We start from the raw sequence: 18949 nt of genomic DNA, 5'->3' as shown, positions 1-18949 counted from the left end.
CTCCGTAAGCCCCTTTACCATAAGTGATTATCCCCTATATTGTTACAGTAGTACAGTTCTTCATAAACTGTCATAAGTCCATCATTGTGGGCCTGGACAGTGGCAGAGAGTCCAGCATCCTAATGTCAAGACAAATTTAACATTTTCACTGGGAGTCCATCTTTATTTAAAAATTATTTATTGGGCCCGGCGCGGTGGCACAAGTGGTTAAGTCCTCGCCTTGCACGCCTGGGATCCTATATGGGCGCCGGTTCTAATCCCGGCAGCCCCGCTTCCCTTCCAGCTCCCTGCCTGTGGCCTGGGAAAGCAGTCGAGGATGGCCCAAAGCTTTGGGACCCTGCACCCGCGTGGGAGACCCGGAAGAGGCTCCTGGCTTCGGATCGGCATAGTATCGACCGTTGCGGCTCACTTGGGGAGTGAATCACCGGACGGAAGATCTTCCTCTCTGTCTCTCCTCTCTGTATATCCGTCTTTCCAAAAAAAAAAAAAATTATTTATTTATTTTTAATGGAAAGTCAGATATACAGAGAAGAAGAGAGACAGAGAGGAAGATCTTCCATCCTCTGATTCACTCCCCAAGCAGCCAGAATGGCCAGAGCTGAGTCAATCCAAAGCCAGGAGCCAGAAGCTCACACATGGGTGCAGGTCTCAAAGTTTTGGGCCATCCTTGAGTGCCTTCTCAGGCCACAAGTAGGAAGCTGGATGGGAAGTGGGGCCACCGGGACACAAACCAGCGCCCGTATGGGATCCTGGTGCATGTAAAACGAGGACTTCAGTCCTTGGGTTATCATACTGGGTCTGGGAGTCCATCCTTTATCTGCACACTGCATTGTATCCTCACATCTGGACATGACAGTCTTTATAATAGTCACTATACATCCCCCCAAGTAAAAAGCCACCAAACAAAACTAACAACAGTAAGAAAAACAGAAATTTACAAAACCGTGAAGTTAAACAGCAGGCCACTGGATATGATGGTCTCCATTACACAATTACTATACATCCCCTTAAATGAAAAGCCACAAAACAAAATGAGCAACAGGAAGAAAGATAGAAATTTACAATGCCATGAAGTTAAATAACATGCTACTGAATGACTAATGTGTCACTGAAGCAATGAAAATCAAAAACTTTCTTGAAGAAAATAATGCTACTGTGTGATCTAGAGTCAGTGAAGAATTTAATAAGAAAAAAAATTTTGAAGAAATGAAACTAAAAACAAAAACATCAAAATACATGAGATATAGTTTCTGCTGATATTTGTTGGTGAGATGTGTCTATTGTGGGCAACAAATACATGAGTTTTATTTTTTGATCCAGTCTACTAATCTATAACAATTGGTTGATGTGTTTAATCCATTTACATTCAGGGTTAATATGTATGGTAGTAATTTGGTCCTGTCATTTTTAGCAATAGGTTGTTCATTGTTTGATTTAGTCATCTGTTGTTATTTTACTGGGATGCTCTTAATATTTGTGTTTAGTTTTGTTGGGTGATATTCCTTTTTTCTGTCAAGAGAACATCTTTAATTATCATGTGTAAGGCAGGTCTAAAGATGTATATTCTTTGAGCTTTTCTTACTGTAGGAGAATTTAATTTTATTTTCAAAGACAAAGGAAAGCTTTGCTGAGTATGCTATTGTGGGCCGACAATTTTTTGCTTTTAGAATCTGGAATATGTCACTTCTTTCTCTTCTGGTCTGTAGAGTTCCCTCAGAGGTCAGCTGTAAGCCTGATTGCCATTCCTCTGTAGGTAAATTGATTTTTTTTTTTTCACGTGCACATTTAGGATCTTTTTCTTATGTTCAGTTGAAGATGTGTTGTGGTGAAGATCATTTTTGGCCAACTCTATTAGAAGTTCTGTGCCCCTCCTGGATGTTGTTTCCCAATGCTTTCTCCATGTTAGGGAAGTTTTCATTTATTATTTCAGCTTGAAACCCAGCTTCTCTTTCTGCACCTTCTGGAACTCCCGTAACTCTTATATTTGGCCTTTTAATAGTATCTCTTAATTTTTGAATACTTTGTTTTAGCTTGACCCAGCTCTGATTCCACACTTTGATAGTTTCTCCATAGAAGTGACAAGAAATATCTTCCAAATCTGAGATTCTTTCTTTTGCCTCTGTCATTCTATTATGGAAACTTTCCACTGAATTTTTAATTTGTTCTATTGTGTCCTTCATTTCCAGTAATTCAGCTTGATTTTATTTCAGTGTTGCTATTTCCTGTGTGACATATTCCTTAAATTCTTTGGACTTCTGTATGTGCTTCTCGTTGTTGATAAGAAGCTTTATAAGAAGTGTTTTGAATTTTGTGCCCCCCATTTCTTCAATGTATTTCTCAGTAACCTCTGAGGTTGACAAAGGCTTTTGCTCCTTTGCAGAGGAGTCTTCAGTAATATTCATTGTATCTCTCTCTTTTTTGCTCTTGGTCATTGCAATTCTGGTTGACAGATTCTTCCCCTTGGGGCAGGTTTCTACACTGTGTCATCCACAGGTCCACAATTCGATTTTACTTTTTGTGGTTGGTACACGGCTATTTATTTGCAGTCACTTGTGTCACTTCCCTAGCAAGTTTCAGATTTGGATTCTTATGCTAGACTTCCACCACAGTCTCTGGAGCCCCAGCTCCTGGCTCACCACTTTCCACCTCCTGTGATACCTCAGCTTCCTGCTGAGGCTGCGTTGTTGTCTGTGCAACATTTTTCTCACATCTGATATGAGCAGTTCTCAGAATTAAGGAGATGCCAGGTGTCCTAAATAGTTAGGTTGTTGGCTGTGTTGATCTTGCCAGAGCCTTCTAGCCCTTAGGTCTGACGGCCACATGGACTTATTTTGACCCATATGATGCCAAAGTTGGTATTATTTCCCTGTGGGACCAGTGCAGTGCACTAGGTGTGAGTTTGCCCACAGCTCAGTGCATGCGCAGCTCACTATCATCCCTCTAGTCTTTGCCACACAGTACAAAATGGCACCTGATGTGCCACTACTAGAGTTGGGTGGCTAACTGTACTTATTTTGGAAGGATCCTGTAGTTTGCCATGTCAGTGCAATGCACTTAACCAGAAATGAGTTCATTCCCAGCTCTGTGCATGCGTAGTCCTGTCCCATAGCCTTTGTCTTTGTACACAAAATGTTGCCTGATGCAGCTCTGGTAGGGGTCTGGGCTGTGAGTTCCATCCTGTTCCCACACCACCTGTTTGGGATCTGTTGCTGTCTCTCCTCCTGGCCAAATCAAACAAATCAGCAGAATGGGCAGTTCTTTATCTGGGTTTGCCTCTTGAACTCCTGCTTACCTCTCCTTCACACCTGGCTGCTGGTAAACTTTCAGCCATTGTTGTTTAAATTGCTGCTTGCTGAGTGCTGCTGGGCTGTCGGTCATTGTGACACCACAGTGCTTTCCCATGTCTGTCAGTTCTCCATGTGCTTCTCTGCCCAACGTTGGCCTGTCCGCTCCTATTTCCCTGAATATGCCCTCTCCTTTTCACCTTGGCTAATGATTCTCCATCTGTTTGAGCATATCCTTACTCTATCCCGCTGTCTTGATTTTTCTTTTTTATTTTTTTAAACAATTATTGAATTTTACATTCACATTCCATACGTAGCTAGGATCTTTAGCTCTGCTTCTTCCCTGCTTTACTTCTCAGTAGCCATAGTTTTCACCAATTAGGAGCAACAGATGGAAAGACACTTCCCATATTCGTCAAATGACATTGATTTCTAGAGTCTATGTTAAAGGTTTAAAAATGAAAATACAAGGGGATTGTGTGGGGAAAGAAAGAGATAGTTGATGTCACTAGAAAGGGATTATATCTTTTTTTGGGATTGTGGATTTATGTGAATTCCTCTTTCCAATGCTACTGACCTTGAAAATGAAGGGAGAAATGCTACACTTCCTCTAAGGAACACCCCAGGAGAGTCTTACTCTTGAAGTAAGCCCATGGGGGCACAGAGTAGGAAGAGTTGGGTAATGATTTAGAGCTCATTCAGCCATGATTTTCATACTTCAAGGTCCACACCAGTCACATGAGAGTTTGGTTAAATATACCAATTCAGGCAGTCAGGGGTCGGGACCCATACTCTGCCTTCATAACAGGCTTCTAGGTGATGTCTAGGGCAACCGGGACATGAACCAGTGCCTGTATGGAATCCCTGTGCATACAAGGTGAAGACTCCAACTGCTAGATTGGGATGCCCACATTCCCTTTTGAGGTGCTTTTTCAAGTCCTAGTTTTTACTCCCAATTCCAGCTTCCTGCCAACACACCCCTAGGAGGCAGCAGGTGATGGCTTAAGTATTTGGGTTGCTGACACTCAAACTGGATACTTGGACTGAGTTCTGGAATCCTGGCTTTGATTTGGCTGATCCTTGCCTGTTGACAGACGTTTAGGAGTGAACCAGTGAATGAGGGATTGATTTCTATTTCTAATAGTTCCCCTTTAATTTAAACAAGCTTTTCAGATAATGGAAATTCCTTCAAAAAGTATATAATTTAAAAGAAAAATGCCCCAAAGTATAAAAAGTATGAAAGCTGAGCTATTTGAAAAATTACATGTCATCAAACTTGCCTGAGTATGAGGATAGAAAGATACCTTAAAAAAAAAAACCTAGAACAGAACTGTTTATAGAAAGAGAGATGAAGTAAGAGTTAAGACAGAAAGATAAAAGACAAAATCATACATGAAATAGAACAGAAATGTCAAGATTCCCATTGGCTCAGCTCCAGCTGTTGCGGTCAATTGGAAGTGAACCATTGGACAGAAGATCTTTCTGTCTGTCTCTCTTCCTCTCTATAAATCTACCTTTCCAATAAGAATAAATAAATCTTATTTTTTAAAATAAAAATGTAGTTTTTACAAAAAATGTATTTATATTACTTGAAAGAGTTACACAGGGAGAGGGAGAGACAGAAAGAGAGAGAAAAAGTTCCTATTATAATTATATAGGAGCCTGTCTCCATTTATATGTGTTGACATTTCCTTTAAATGGCATGATGCCTTGTCGTTTACCATTTAGTATAATCATATCTTCCTGTTGAATTGATCCCTTAGTCATTATCCCTTCTTAGTTTCTCCTGTTTTAGTGTGTGTGTTAAAAATCTTTCTTGCCTGATATTGGTAGGCTTCTCCTACTTGGTTTTGCTTCCATTGGCATGGGATATCTTTCCACATCCTTTAACTTTTAATCTGTATATATCTTTGTTGACCAGGTGTGTTTCTTGCTGTCAGTGAATAGATATATTTTGTTTTATTCGTCCATTCAGTGAGCCTGATGATTGGATGATTTATTTAACCCTAAATTAGAATAAATTAGAATATTAGAATAAATTTAAGGTTATTATTGATAAGTAATGACTTGTTCCTGCCATTTTTTTCCATAAATATTTCTATTATTTTCTTTGAATTTTCTTTGTACGTTTGCTAGGAGTTTTCTGCCTTCACATTTTTTTTTTTCATAATTGATGACCAGTTGTTCTCTGTTTCTGAGTGTAGCACATTTAAAAATATCATTTGTAAAGCTGCATGGGTATCTTTCAACTTATGGTCCTTTTGTTTTGGAAGGTTTTTACCTTACCTTCTTTATAAATGAAAGCTTCGCAGGGCACAGTATTCTGTGCTGAGGGTTTTTTTGGTTTGTTTTAGGGCCTGGACCATGTTTCTCCTTTTGACCCTAGCCTGTAAGGTTTCTGATGAGAAATCAATTGTTAGCTTAACTGGGAATTCTCTGAAGGTAATCTGGCATTCCTCTGGTGCACATTTTCGCGTATTTTCTTTGCCCATTGAAAGCTTGACTGTAATGTGTGGTGGGGAAGATCTTTTCTGGTCAAGTCTACCAGGAGTTCTGTGTGCTTCCTGTACTTGGCTGTCCCTTTCTTTCTCCACATGAGGGAAGTTTGCTGCCATTTTTTGATTTGTCTGTTTCTTTGTTTCTTTTTCTTTTTTTTTTTTTAGCTGACTATCTCTTCTAATTGGTTCTCTATTTCTACACTTCCAGGAACTCCTAAAACATCAGTGTTAGGTTGTTTGATAGTATACCATAAATCTTGAACATTGTTTTCAATTTTTGTAACTTCAGCAACTCCCCTCCTCTTCTTGATCTTCATCTTCTTTGTCTTCTCATTCTTCTTATTTTTGTCTGACTGAGATATATCCAAATATTTACTTTCTAGTTCAGATATTTTTCTTTTGTCTCATCAAATTTTCTTTGCATCATAAAATTTTTGTTTGACATACTGAATGCTTCATTTCTTTTTTTTTTTTTTATTGGAAAATCAGATTTATAGAGAGGAGGAGAGACAGACAGTAAGGTCTTCCAGCTGATAATTCACTCCCCAAGCAGCCACAACAGCTGAAGCTGCATGGATCCGGAGCCAGGAGTCTGGAGCCTCCTCAGGGTCTCCCATGCGAGTGCATGGTCCCAAGTCTTTGGGCCATCCTCAACTACATTCCCAGGCCACAAGTAGGGAGCTGTATGGGAAGTGGGACTGCTGGGATTAGAATGGTGTCTGTATGGGATCCTGGTGCACAAGGCAAGGTCTTTAGCTGCTAGGTTACTGTGCCAGGCCCAAATGCTTTATTTCGAAAATTCAAATTGATTTCTCTTCAATATCTCTATGTCTTGGCAAATTTTAAAAATCCATGTCATATATGGATTATTTAACTGATAAATTTGCTTCTCATTATTTTTGAGTAATCATAAGATCATTCTTTTGAATTCCTTTTCAGACATTTTGTCAAACTCTTCATCTTCACATTTTAAAAAGATTTATTGATTTTTATTTGAAAGGCAGTTTTTTATATATAGAGAAGGAGGAATACAGAAGGTTTTCCATCTGCTGATTCACTCCCCAAAGAACTTCAATGACCAGAGTTGAGCTGAGCCAAAGATGGAGGTCTGGAGCTTCTTCTGTATCTCCCACATGGGTGCAAGGGCCCAAGGACTTGAGCCGTCCTATGCTGCCTTTCCAGACCACAGGAAGCTGGATGGGAAGTGGAGTAATCAGGACACAAACCTGTGTTCCCTGGGGATATTGACATCATAGGATGGAGGATTAGCCCACTTTGCCACTGTGTCAGAATGCTTTCTTTTTATTTTCCTTCTCCCCCCCCTTTAAAAAAGATTGATTTCTTTTTATTAGAAAGGCAGACTTACAGAGAAAAAGGGAAAAGAGAGAAAGATCTTCCAACCACTGTTTTACTTCCCAAATGGCTGCCAACAACTAGAGCTGAGCCCATCAGAAGCTGGGAACCAGGAGTGTCTTCTGAGTCTCCCTTGTGGATATGCAGAATTCCTAGGCCTTAGGCCATCCCCTCTGCTTCTCAGGCTACAGGCAGGAAGCTGAATGGAAAGTGGAGCTGCTGAGACATGAACAGATATGGGATGCTGGCACTTTAAGATGTATGATTAGCCCTGTTGAGTCACAGCACTGGCTCTCATCTTCACACTTTAATACTGAAGTGTTCTATTCCTGTGGTGGAGTCATATTGTCTTCAGTTATCATGTTTGTCATATATATGTTTATATTTGTGCATTTATGGAATCACTTGATTTTCTGTTTGAAATTCACCTTGGTTGCCTAGTGTGATGTCTGCTGCTTCAGTGGATGTGTAGCAACATGTACTCAGTGGAGGCAGGGAGCTCCTGTCGATGTTGAGGAGAGATGGGAGAATCTAGGGTGACACCCAAGTTGGGCAGGGTAGGTCTGTGGCCAGCAGTGGAGAGGGTGTGATCACATAAGTGGAGTGAACTCTGCCTCTTCTTCTCTCCACCAGTATAATCAGTGCCTGGAGTGAGCCCACAGAGGCTACATACCTAACCAGTTCTGCTGCATGAACCACACAAAGGATCTGTGCCAGTCCTCTGAGTGAGTCCAGAACCCTCTACAGTGGCCCATCCCAAGAACTCAGGAAACTCTGAGCCTCTGAAGTCAGACACCGAAAAATCATAGTACATCGAATCCCATAGCTAGCTCCACCCACAGAAAGAAATAAACCATTCCCAGAGCCTGCTGGCTGTCGGTTTCTGCCTTGTGCTTTGATTCTGGGGGCCTGTGATAAAGTTAGAAGAGGGTCACACCTCATAGGCTTATCTGGGCATCCTGTCCCTCCTGACCCTTCAGTCTGGACTGAAACTCAGTAGGGACCATGGATATATCCTTCAGATAAAATACTCTACACACACACACACACACACACACACACACACACACACACACACACACACACACAAGAGCTGTACCTGATTGCACTCACCTTAACAAATGGTGTTTGTACTCTGCTTTTGACTGGCAGCCCTTGTGTATTGGGGATGAGATGGATGAAAAGTGGACACCCTGCCTCCAACTAGCACCTCAGACCAGATTCAAAGTCAGTGTGGTTGGCAAGGTTTTCCCTTGGGCAATATCGACAGTATCATGTGTTACTACAAACTCCTTTCACTTGTAAGAAGATGGTGTCTCCTCGTGATTGCCCAACATTCTGCTGCTAAAGTAAGTGCTCTGTGGAAGTGGCAGAGGCGAAGGAAACATGGTGGCTTCCCTAATCCAAGTGTGGAGTGGCAAAAAGTTCAGCATCCCAGGCTGAAGTAAAATTCCCTCTCAGCTAAAACTCCAAGCCAAGGGGCACACAGCAATTCCTTCCAGCCTTGATGTGATAAGCTGAGAGATGGTTGCACTGCGTGGCTGACTGCCTGTGTCTCTGCCTTCTCCCCTCTTGTCCCACAATCTTGTTTGGTTTTCCACCTCACTGAACATTTTCATCAATCAGACCCCTGGAAATGGGGTCCTTCTTTTGTTCTTTTCATACCCCAGAACAACTAAAGTTAGTGTGATTTCACCCTATTTAGCCATTTTGAAAGTTATCTTTTGTGGCTGAGGAACTTTTTGAATCTGGAGGAACTTTTTGAATCTGTGAATTGATCTCTTGTATTCGGTTCAATAATTTTCTAATCATTTAAAAAATATTGCTTCTATAACATGTCCTCTCTCCTTTACTTTTACATCCCCTATCTCTTTTGTGTTCTGTTCTTTCTGTTCCTCCCTCATCTCCTCACGACAGATTGAATATTTTCAGTTGGTCTGTTTTCAGTTCTACGTATATGTTTTATACTGTCTTCAGGCTGTTGTAAAACAAACCCAATGAGTTCTTCATCTCAGGTACTGGTATTTTGTGTTTTCAGAAGACTCACCTGATTCCTTATTGTGGATTCAAATGTGTTAAAATAATGCGTAATTTAGTCCATTTTGTTTATCTTTTCCTCTGTTTTATTTCACATCTGATCATAGTTCTTGTTTGCCAACAAAGGGAACATCGCTCAGTTGATTTTTTTTTTTACTTCTTTGTATTTGTTACTTGGTTTAAACTAGTGAGTTGACCCAGTGACTTTTAATTCAGACCGACTATTTGTTTTTTTTCCTAAGAGTTATATATTTTAGACTTTTTTAAAGGATAAAACTTATAGTATTCTCCCATCCAAGTACTAACCAGGCCCGACCCTGCTTAGCTTCCGAGATCAGGCGCGTTCAGGGTGGTATGGCCGTAGACTAGCTTATAGTATTCTAAACATTACAGTTATTGAAATTTTAATGTGGACTATTTTGTATGCAGTTGATTTCTTTTAATTGCTGTAATAAACACATACAAAATTACAGTAATACTTATCAATATTAGCATCTATTCATACAAAATATATCCTTTATCCATAGAAAATTTATCCCATAGTGTATGTCCAAAACTATGAATAACACTGAACATACTCTCTCTGTATGTGTGCATGTGTATATGTGTGCATGTGTATATGTGTGTGTGTGTGTTTACACTGTTACCAAAGATATTAGCAACTTTGCCATATGAGTTTGTTTCTTACCTTAAAGGGGAAAAACATTCACCTTTTCACGTCATGAAATCCCTCTGTGGTTCCTTTTTGGCATATTTAAATGAATAGTATCACTAATCTCGTACTTTGGGGCCATTGGTAAGTAAAGGTTACTGGAACACAGGAACTGTGATCCCCCAGCAGCCATTACACTAACTAAGACAGCTGCTAAGTGACTGATGGGCATGTGTCATATACAGCATAGATATGTCAGCCAGAGGAATAATTCACATTCTGGACAGGATAGAGCGTGACAACAGATTTCATCAGGCTACTGTGAATGGAATGCAGTTACGAATTCTTAATTTCAGAATTTTCCATCTGGTATTTTTGGACTGAGGTTGACTGCAGGTAACTGGAGCCATGGAAAGTGACACCACAAATGAAGAGGGACTATTGTAAATACCTATTAAGACCTCACATTAGACTTGTAGAGAGGTACTATTTTATTATTCTTACTTTATAAATGAAGAGTCTGAGAAACTAGAGGAAGTAAGTGTCCTTTATCTTCAAAAGCTACACAGCACGCAAATAATGGAATTCAGATAAATTCCAGAGTTTGCGTTTTCAACCACTTTAATTTTGTTAGTGTTATTTTCATTTTACAGAGAGGAACACTGGATTTTAGCAAGGTTAGGTGATCTCTGTAGTGTCTCAGTGCCAGTCAGAGGCAGCACATGTTCTTTCCCCAGTGCCATGCTTCTCCCCAAATGACAAAAGGGTTTTCCTTTTGGGACTTGATTTCAAAGGGTTTTGTGGGACTTAACAGTGAACCAGACATCTAACTTTGGATCTTGGTGAAGATAATTTCTTCTTAAGTAGTTGGCTTACTTATGACCAGGTACTGGAAGGCAGTTATTTTTCCCATAGTTGTTACTTCTTTTAAAAAAATCTATTTATTTAATGGACATTGAAAGAGAACAAGAGAGGGAAAAAGATCATTCCCTTCTGCTAGTTCACTCCCTAAATACCCACAATGGTCAGGGCTGGTTTGGGGCTGCAAGCTAGGAACAGGTCTCAACTTACGGATGGCAGGAACCCAACTGCTTGAGCCAACACCACTACCTCCAGGGGCTGTATTAGCAGGAAACTGGAGTCCAGCTGCAGCTGAAAGGAGTGGACATCTTAACTCCTAGGCTAATGCCTGCTCTGCAACATGCTATTTCCAGAGAAAAGGCATGGACATCTCCATGAATGTCCATTTTACAAGTGGAAAGATGGCAGAGCTCAAACTGAAGGCATCTGCCCACCCTGGGGCTACTTGGTGCTCAGTCCTTCAGTGCTACAGACATTTACAAGTGAAACAGAGTTCTTGAGAGGGTCAGAGAGAGGGTCCGAGAGAGGTTTGTTTTTTAAAGCCTCCACAGGCCCAGACCAGGAAAGAAAATTGGTTTCTTTATTGGGAAAGGAACCCAACAAAGCCTGGAGCACCAAGGAGGCTGCAGGATTCAGTCCTCTGTGGGACTGCAGAAGCCATGGCTCTCTGTTAATCTCTGACACTGACTACCCTTCTTTACAGTGTGGAGGCTGCCAGCATTGGATTCGTCATTATCATCGACAGACGAAGGGACAAATGGAGCTCCATAAAGGCGTCCTTGACACGAATAGCTGTAAATATTCCCTTTTGTGCTGTTATTGTGAAAATCGTATAAGTTGTCTATCAACTGTTGAGTTCTGGGAGAAAGACAGTTATCCTCTGTCTGGGATGGCCTTTGGGTAGGTGCCGCTGCCTTACTTTTGCATACCCTCGCAAGGGAAGCACTTGTTTCACTGTGTACATGGCTTATTTCCTCCCTTTAGCTTAGGATACAGAATCTGTCTCTGGGATAACTTCAGCCATGGTTGTTGCCAAGATTGCTCCCAAGATTTGGCCTCTAGGAAATTTTGTTTTCCTAGTGACCTTAGGCAATACTAGAGTGATTTAAAATTTGAGCTTCAGTAGTCCCAGAATTACTTTGATCACTTTATGAGTAAAAGCTGCCCTAGATCCGGGGTCCCAAATTCAACCACTTGTCAAAATGTCTTCAAATGCTGTGGACAATGCAGATACCCGGACTTAATCTTAGTCGTCATGAATCTGAATAGTCTGGGACAAACACTGGAAGCACTAGTTTGTTTTTTTAGTAAGTACATTAGAAGGTAATTTTGGAAAACCAGTGAGAAGAGTAGAAAGCCATGGGCCATGAAAGACGAAGTTTCTTAAATTTGCCACTAGGTAGTTATATGAATCCCTATTATCCCATTTCTCAGGACTGTGCCTCAAGCTCAAAGTGAGAACAACTTGGCTTAGAGTACTAATTCCTTGACTGAGTCATTTTTCCAGAAATAGACTCAAAGAAACTCTTCCAAAATATAAAGATACTAATTTCACCATTATCCATACTAATCAAAGTATTGAGAAGTCTAAATGACTTTCAGTAAAAGTTTGGTCAAGTACATTGTAAATCCATGAACGTAATATTTCCAAACAATTTTTGATAACAGGAATAAAAGCTCATTATATATTGTTACCCGAACAATATTTCTATGAAATTAGTTAAACAATGAAAAGATATTTAAATGGAAAACCAGCCTATGAGTAACTAAGTTGAATGCTTAAATATGGTCATCTTTTAGGAGGTTTTCCTTATCAAACACAAGTTTTTATTAATTTACCAATTGTTCTATGAATTACTTTTGCAATCAGAAAAAGAGATGCTTTTTCTTGTTTGGTTTTAAGGAGAGGTTTACATTATCTGACCTCTAAGGTCTCATCATCTGTGTTCTTGAGGACCCATTCAAATTCCAAGACATCTGTAGAATCCACTCTAACTTTTTCTGCTGATATCTTGTGCAAGAGGAGACCAAAGTACATCTTAGTGATCAGTGTGACATTTTCTTTCCCCCTGATGCTTTCATGATCCTTCCAGGTGGCATTTCCAGGAAACTTGCAGCTTATATTCATCCTCCGTCCATCCCAGTTTATCCAGAGGACCTTCACTGAGATTGGCATTAAATACTATCGAGATGAATTTAAAATGAAAGTGCCGGTAAGCATGACCTTTCATTTTGAATCCGTTTGGTTGGGACAAACGAGGAAGATGTCATTTGAACAAGATTTCAAAGTAAGGCAGTTCTGCTGGACAGAGAGAAAGGGCGTTCTGGGCTGAGGAAAGAGAATGGAACAAAGTACATGCTTCATATGCAGTCTGTGGAAAGCCTTATTTTTTGTGCGAGTTCTAAGAGTGTGAACGTGAGATTAATTTTGTGTTACCATAGTGTAATCACCAATTCAACTCCTGACTGCTCCCTTCCCAATCCTGCTCCCTATTAATATGCCTGGGGGAGCAGTGGAAGATGACACAAGTAATTGAGCCTGAATCACCCACTTGAGATACTTAGATAAACAGCCCAGTCATGGCTGTTGCAGTCATTTGAGGAGTGAATCGTGGATGGAAAATCTCTCTGTATTCTTTCCTCTTTTTCTGTAACTCCATCTTTCAAATAAATCAATATTTTAAAATGAAGGAAGATAATTCTTTGGAAGGAAAATGCAGAAAATATGAAACAGCTGTTCAGGGTGAACATAAAGGGTCTGAATTGTATTTATTGGACAATAGGGATACAATTAAACCTTTCCAGGTTGGAGATGTCTATGACCACAGAAGGAAATGGAAGGAACAAGGTAGTTTGTTGAGGTAAAAGAAAATATGATTATAAAATGTGGAAGTAACACAAACATAAGAAACTCCAGAGTAAAACTGTAAGTCAACATTGTGATACTCATAAGGGAAAAGCAAAAGTATCAATATGTTACATGTAACTTTGCCAATGAAATGTAGACGAACAGGCACTGTCAGACTTTGCTGATAAGTGTGATATTAGTAGTATTTACAGTCAATCAAGTACTAAGGAATGGTACATTGAAAACAATTAGTAGTTTCTTAAAAAGCAAATACACTATGATCCAGCAAGTAAATGGGAGTGTATGTTCACGAACAGCAAGCACAAGGCTATCTGTCAACAAATGAGTGGATGAAGGAACTGTCATATTCATATGGTGGAATGATACTGAGCAGTGAAAGGAGAGGAGCATTGGTATGTTAAACAGCATAGATACATCTCAGAAATAGTCTCTTGAGACGAAGAAGCTAGACACAAAAGAGTGGACTCCCCACTTCCTTTTATGTAAGACTCAAGAATACGTAATGCTAGGCTGCCATGGTAGAAAACCAAATTAGTGGCTGCTGTTTGGGGTGAAGTGTCGTGGAGATTGACCAGAAGGAGTTATAGGAAACTTTCTGGAAATACTGTGTATCTTGATTAGATGATGTTAAATTTTCGTATACTAATTTGTCAAAAGAGCTGAACTTAAAATCTAAGCATTTGGTAATATAAGCTATATCTCAATTAAAATGAAAAAATTTAAAATAGATAAGACATGTCTATAGTGAAATAGAACATTTCCTACATTTTATTTTGGTGGATTTTGAATGTTTACTTAAAAATAATGTTGAGGGTACAGAAAAGTTGCAAGAATAAGAAGAGTACAAAGAATATCAGAATATCATATGCTCTTTAGATTCGACTGGTAATGTTTTACTTCCCTTTGATTTATCATTTACTATTCGTTCTCATTTTCTCTGTGTATATATATGTGTGTGTGTGTGTGTGTTTGTACCCAATATACACATGTATGTACATTTCGTAAAAGATAAAGACTGAAATGTTTTAGACTAAAGGAGATTAAAGAGTGTGTCAGGGGGCCCGGCACGGTGGCGCAAGTGGTTAAGTCCTCGCCTTGCACGCCCGGGATCCCATATGGGCGCCGGTTCTAATCCTGGCAGCCCCGCTTCCCTTCCAGCTCCCTGCCTGTGGCCCGGGAAAGCAGTTGAGGTCGGCCCAAAGCTTTGGGACCCTGCACCCGCACAGGAGACCTGGAAGAGGCTCCTGGCTTCGGATAGGCATAGTATCGGCCCGTTGCGCTCACTTGGGGAGTGAATCATCGGACGGAAGATCTTCCTCTCTGTCTCTCCTCTCTGTATATCCGCCTTTCCAATAAAAAATAATAAAAATAAATCTTTAAAAAAAAAAAAGAGTGTGTCAGTCAAATGTACCTGCCTGGTTTGGGGCTGGATCCTATACATGTGTCCTCTGTATACATGCACATGTATATATACAAGAACAATAAACAATTAAAAGGGCATGTTTAGTTTGGTGCAAATGTTTAAAGCTTTATTTATTTATTTGAAAGGCAGAGTTCTAAAGTGAGTGGGAAATAGAGGTCTTTCCTCTGCTGATTCCCTCCCCAAATGGCTACAATGACTGGTACTGAATCAGATTGACGCTTAAAACTCCATCTGGGTCTCCCACATGAGTGGCAGGGGCCAAGCACTTAAACCATATTTTACACTGCTTTCCCAGAAGTGTTAGTTGAGAGCTGGATCAGAAATGAAGCAGCCAGGACTCAAACTGCTGGCCATATGGGATGTCATTGTTGCAGGCAGCTGTATAACTTACTGTGTGTGACAGTTTCAGCCCTATTGCAAAGCATTTACAAATCCATGCATAGATAGATTTTCAAACTTTTTTTGAAAATTTTATATTATAAAAAACTGCATGGATCACAAAATTTTTCTAATAGCCAATGATGATTTTTTTCCTGAGACAACGTTTATTATAATTGGTGGTAAGATAATCTTCCAACCCAGTACTTTCTTAGCCTTTGTTAGTAGGAAGTTGATATTTCACTTCAGCTAGGGCTTTCGCTTTTCTCCTGATTGCCCATTATTATAGATTCTTATTTATTCAATGGTTTGCAGCTTATAGCTGTTCTTAATTATTTTATGTTTAAGTTGTCCAGGTTGATGGAAGCTCCCTCAAGCTGGCTCCTTTGTTTTTGTGCCATGTCCCTGTTACTTTAAAAAATATATACTTCCTTATTTTCTGCCAAAATATGCTGGTATTTGAAAAAGTTTGTGAAAATTAAAAGAGGCTTATATTCTTTTGGTTAAAAGCTTTGAGAGACAGAGAGAAGAATCCCAGGCATTAGTTCATTGTCCAAATGCCCAAATGGTTGCAACTAGGGGCTGAAGCTGGTAGTTGGGAACTTATTCCATGTTTTCTACATGGGTGACAAGGTCCCAGTCACTACTAGTAGCAGGAAGCTGTAGTCAGGAGCAGGGTAGGCAGTGAGCCAGCTAGCCTGATATGGGACTCAGGTGTCTTCACTGCTAAGGCTAATCACTCACCCCAGAAAAGTTTATTTTGATTTGTAAAAATTGAAATGCATGAATAGCTTTTCATAATACATGTTTTCTTTCTTTTTTTTTTAAGATTTATTTATTTTTATTACAAAGTCAGATATACAGAGAGGAGGAGAGACAGAGAGGAAGATCTTCTGTCCGATGATTCACTCCCCAAGTGGCTGCAATGGCCGGTGCTGCGCCAATCTGAAGCCAGGATCCAGGAACTTCTTTCCAGGTCTCCCACGCGGGTGCAGGGTCCCAAAGCATTGGGCTGTCCTCCACTGCTTTCCCAGGCCACAAGCAGGGAGCTGGAAGGGAAGTGGAGCTGCTGGGATTAGAACTGGCGCCCATATGGGATCCCGGGGCGCGTTCAAGGCGAGGACTTTAGCTGCTAGGCTATGCCGCCGGGCCCAATATGTATTTTCTATGAACTTTTTGAAGACCCTCGTTACAGTATTCTTGGATTATCTCATATTCACTTTTATCAAGTCCTGTAATTCGCCCTTTCTCTTTTGAATTCTGGTTCCTTTTTGGTGTTGAATGCTATTAGAGACTCAGATCTGACTGCAAAGTAGCTGTTACTATCTGAATGTTGTCTGTCAGACCCTTTCAACAAAGACTATAAATATGTACATACACATAACTGCATACATCATGTATATGTAGGTTCCCACTGATGCCTCAGATTTCAGTCCACTTTTTGGCATATTTTTTAAGAGGGTAAAAACAAGTATGTTCATGTTTGAATAAAATAAGAGGGGCACATATAATGGGTCTTTAAAACGCTCATGTTAAATGTGCATTATGAGAAAATGATGTGTAGATTTTTTTTCTGAAACGATGTGTAGATTTGCCAATTGTTTTTGCACCAAAACAAGCTTATTATTAATACTATTATTTTTTTTCTGTGAGTTGTTGGAAGTACTTTTGTGTATGATTGTGCATAGATTGCCTTGGGTAGGATCTATAGGAATATGGGAAAGCAATAGCCTCCTGGGTGGGGAAGTGGAGGACTAGTGGTTGAGGAGAGGAAGATATTTCTACTCAGATTCTCTTTCTGTTTGAATTTATTACCATCATACATGTTCCCTGTCCAAAAGAAAGATAAAAAAGACTCCAACTTTAATTCAAATTGCTCTGAAAGAATAATTGGCCCATCTTAGAGAAAATTGACCATTGCAGATAAGGTTCTTTCTTTTTATCTTTTTTATTACTTTAGTTTTCTCTCTTTTGATTTACTTTATTTTTTCATTGTTTCCAAATTTTCTATTTCTTATTGACTCTGGGGGAAGGGGCGAGACAAAGGGGGAAGCTACATCCAGCATCCCAAATATCCCAGTACCAGCTGGGTGGAGGACCAGGGATGGGGAACCTCCACCCAATATCAACCCAGGGTCCCTATGTGGCACGTATTCTGGGGGTTCTGGTCAGGATAGTTCTGAAATGCTGTTGATTTTGCCAATAAAGGGTAAGGCAACCCTCTCAATGTTTACTGGCTGACATTGTTGACCTCAAGTCTCCAATCACCCAGATTTTTGCTGTCATTGTTTGACAGGATACTTGTCCAATTTTTTCTGCTCTCCTTCCTTTGCTACAGTTCCAAATGGGCTGTCATATTCTGCATGTGCATTAGGGTCTGTGTCTACTTCTCCACATTTTTTACTCATAGGCAGAACCCAGGACCAGGCCAGGCAACCAGAGCCCCACCAGATCCCCTGCCTTGGGGATCATGAATCTGGCATCCACTGACCCCAGGCTGGCATTTGCTCACCTCACCTCAGCATCACCTATTATGTTGTGCAGCCTGACTCAGTCTAGCTTTCCCCCAGTTCCAACTCCTATTGGTGGGTGCTGCTGCCTAGTCCAGTACAGCTGGAGCTCTGTCCAGTGTGAATTGGCTGGAGTTGCGGCCTGACTTGGCCCCTCCTGCACCCTGTCCTGGTTCTCAAATCTGCCAGTAGATGTTACGAACTGGCCCAGCCTGGTCTGTCCCCAGACCTGACCCACATGAATGCCAGTGGGTACTGTAACCTGGCATAGTTTGGGCTGTTCCTTGCTTTGGTTCTTCCCCTCACCTGCAGGGACTGCATCTTGACGAAGGAGTTTCCTAAGCTCTTGTGTCAGGTCTACTTCCAGTGGCAGATCTCATTCATACTTGTGGGTCCTTGGCCCAAGTTGACTTTGTCCACCTCTTGTCCTGGCAGCTAGCACACCCATTCTGGTTCTTACTGTTGAGTGTTGCAGCCCAGGCATGCCTGATCCACACCCAGACACAGCTTTCATGTGGTTTAGCAGGAATCAAGACCTAGCCCAGCCTGTTCTACACCCACCCTAGCTCTCATGAGTACCAATGGGTGCTGGAGTATAGCCCAGTCTGTTGCTCCCTAGACCCAGTCCATACCTGCTGTGAAGGAGGCTGTAGCCATGTCCAGCCCAACCTGCTGCCTTTAATCCAACTCTTGTTTTCACCAGTGGGAACCTTAACCCAGCTGGGGCATCCCCTTAGCTCCCCAGCCAGGCCTGGTCCCATTCACAATTCTTGGGCATACCAGTGGAGATTGCAGTTCCACAGGGGTGAGCCTACATATCCCCCACAGATTCTGCCACTAGACCCAATTCTTTCATGTGCTGGTTATTGTCATGGCCCATCCTAACTTCACCCTTCCTCTGTTCCAACTCTCTCTGGTGGGTACTGTGATTTTGCCCTGTCAGGTAGGCCCCGGCCTTAGCTTTGGTGTATGCCAGTGAGTGGTACTTGGTAATAGTTGATGCTAACTATCCCAGCTCAGGTCTCCTACGTGTGCTGGTGCTTTGGACTGACCTTTAAAGGTCTTTTCGTTTTCTCCTCCAAAC

The 18949-nt window shown here is 40.9% G+C and overlaps 1 protein-coding gene across 1 annotated transcript in view; it reads left to right on the top strand.

Annotated features, from left to right (window-relative positions):
* MCF2L2 (MCF.2 cell line derived transforming sequence-like 2) overlaps positions 1 to 18949 on the top strand; it is a 232463-nt gene that overhangs the window by 67931 nt on the left and 145583 nt on the right. The window contains exons 4-5 of the mRNA XM_041002575.1: positions 11389 to 11479; positions 12779 to 12898. Coding sequence (XP_040858509.1) covers positions 11389 to 11479; positions 12779 to 12898 — 211 coding nt within the window. The remainder of the gene's footprint in view (positions 1 to 11388; positions 11480 to 12778; positions 12899 to 18949) is intronic.

This window comes from Ochotona curzoniae, unplaced genomic scaffold, assembly GCF_017591425.1.
Source record: "Ochotona curzoniae isolate NIBS_2020 unplaced genomic scaffold, NIBS_Ocur_1.0 scaffold_2587, whole genome shotgun sequence".
Taxonomy (NCBI): domain Eukaryota; kingdom Metazoa; phylum Chordata; class Mammalia; order Lagomorpha; family Ochotonidae; genus Ochotona; species Ochotona curzoniae.
This window is presented reverse-complemented; position numbering and strand designations above follow the sequence as displayed.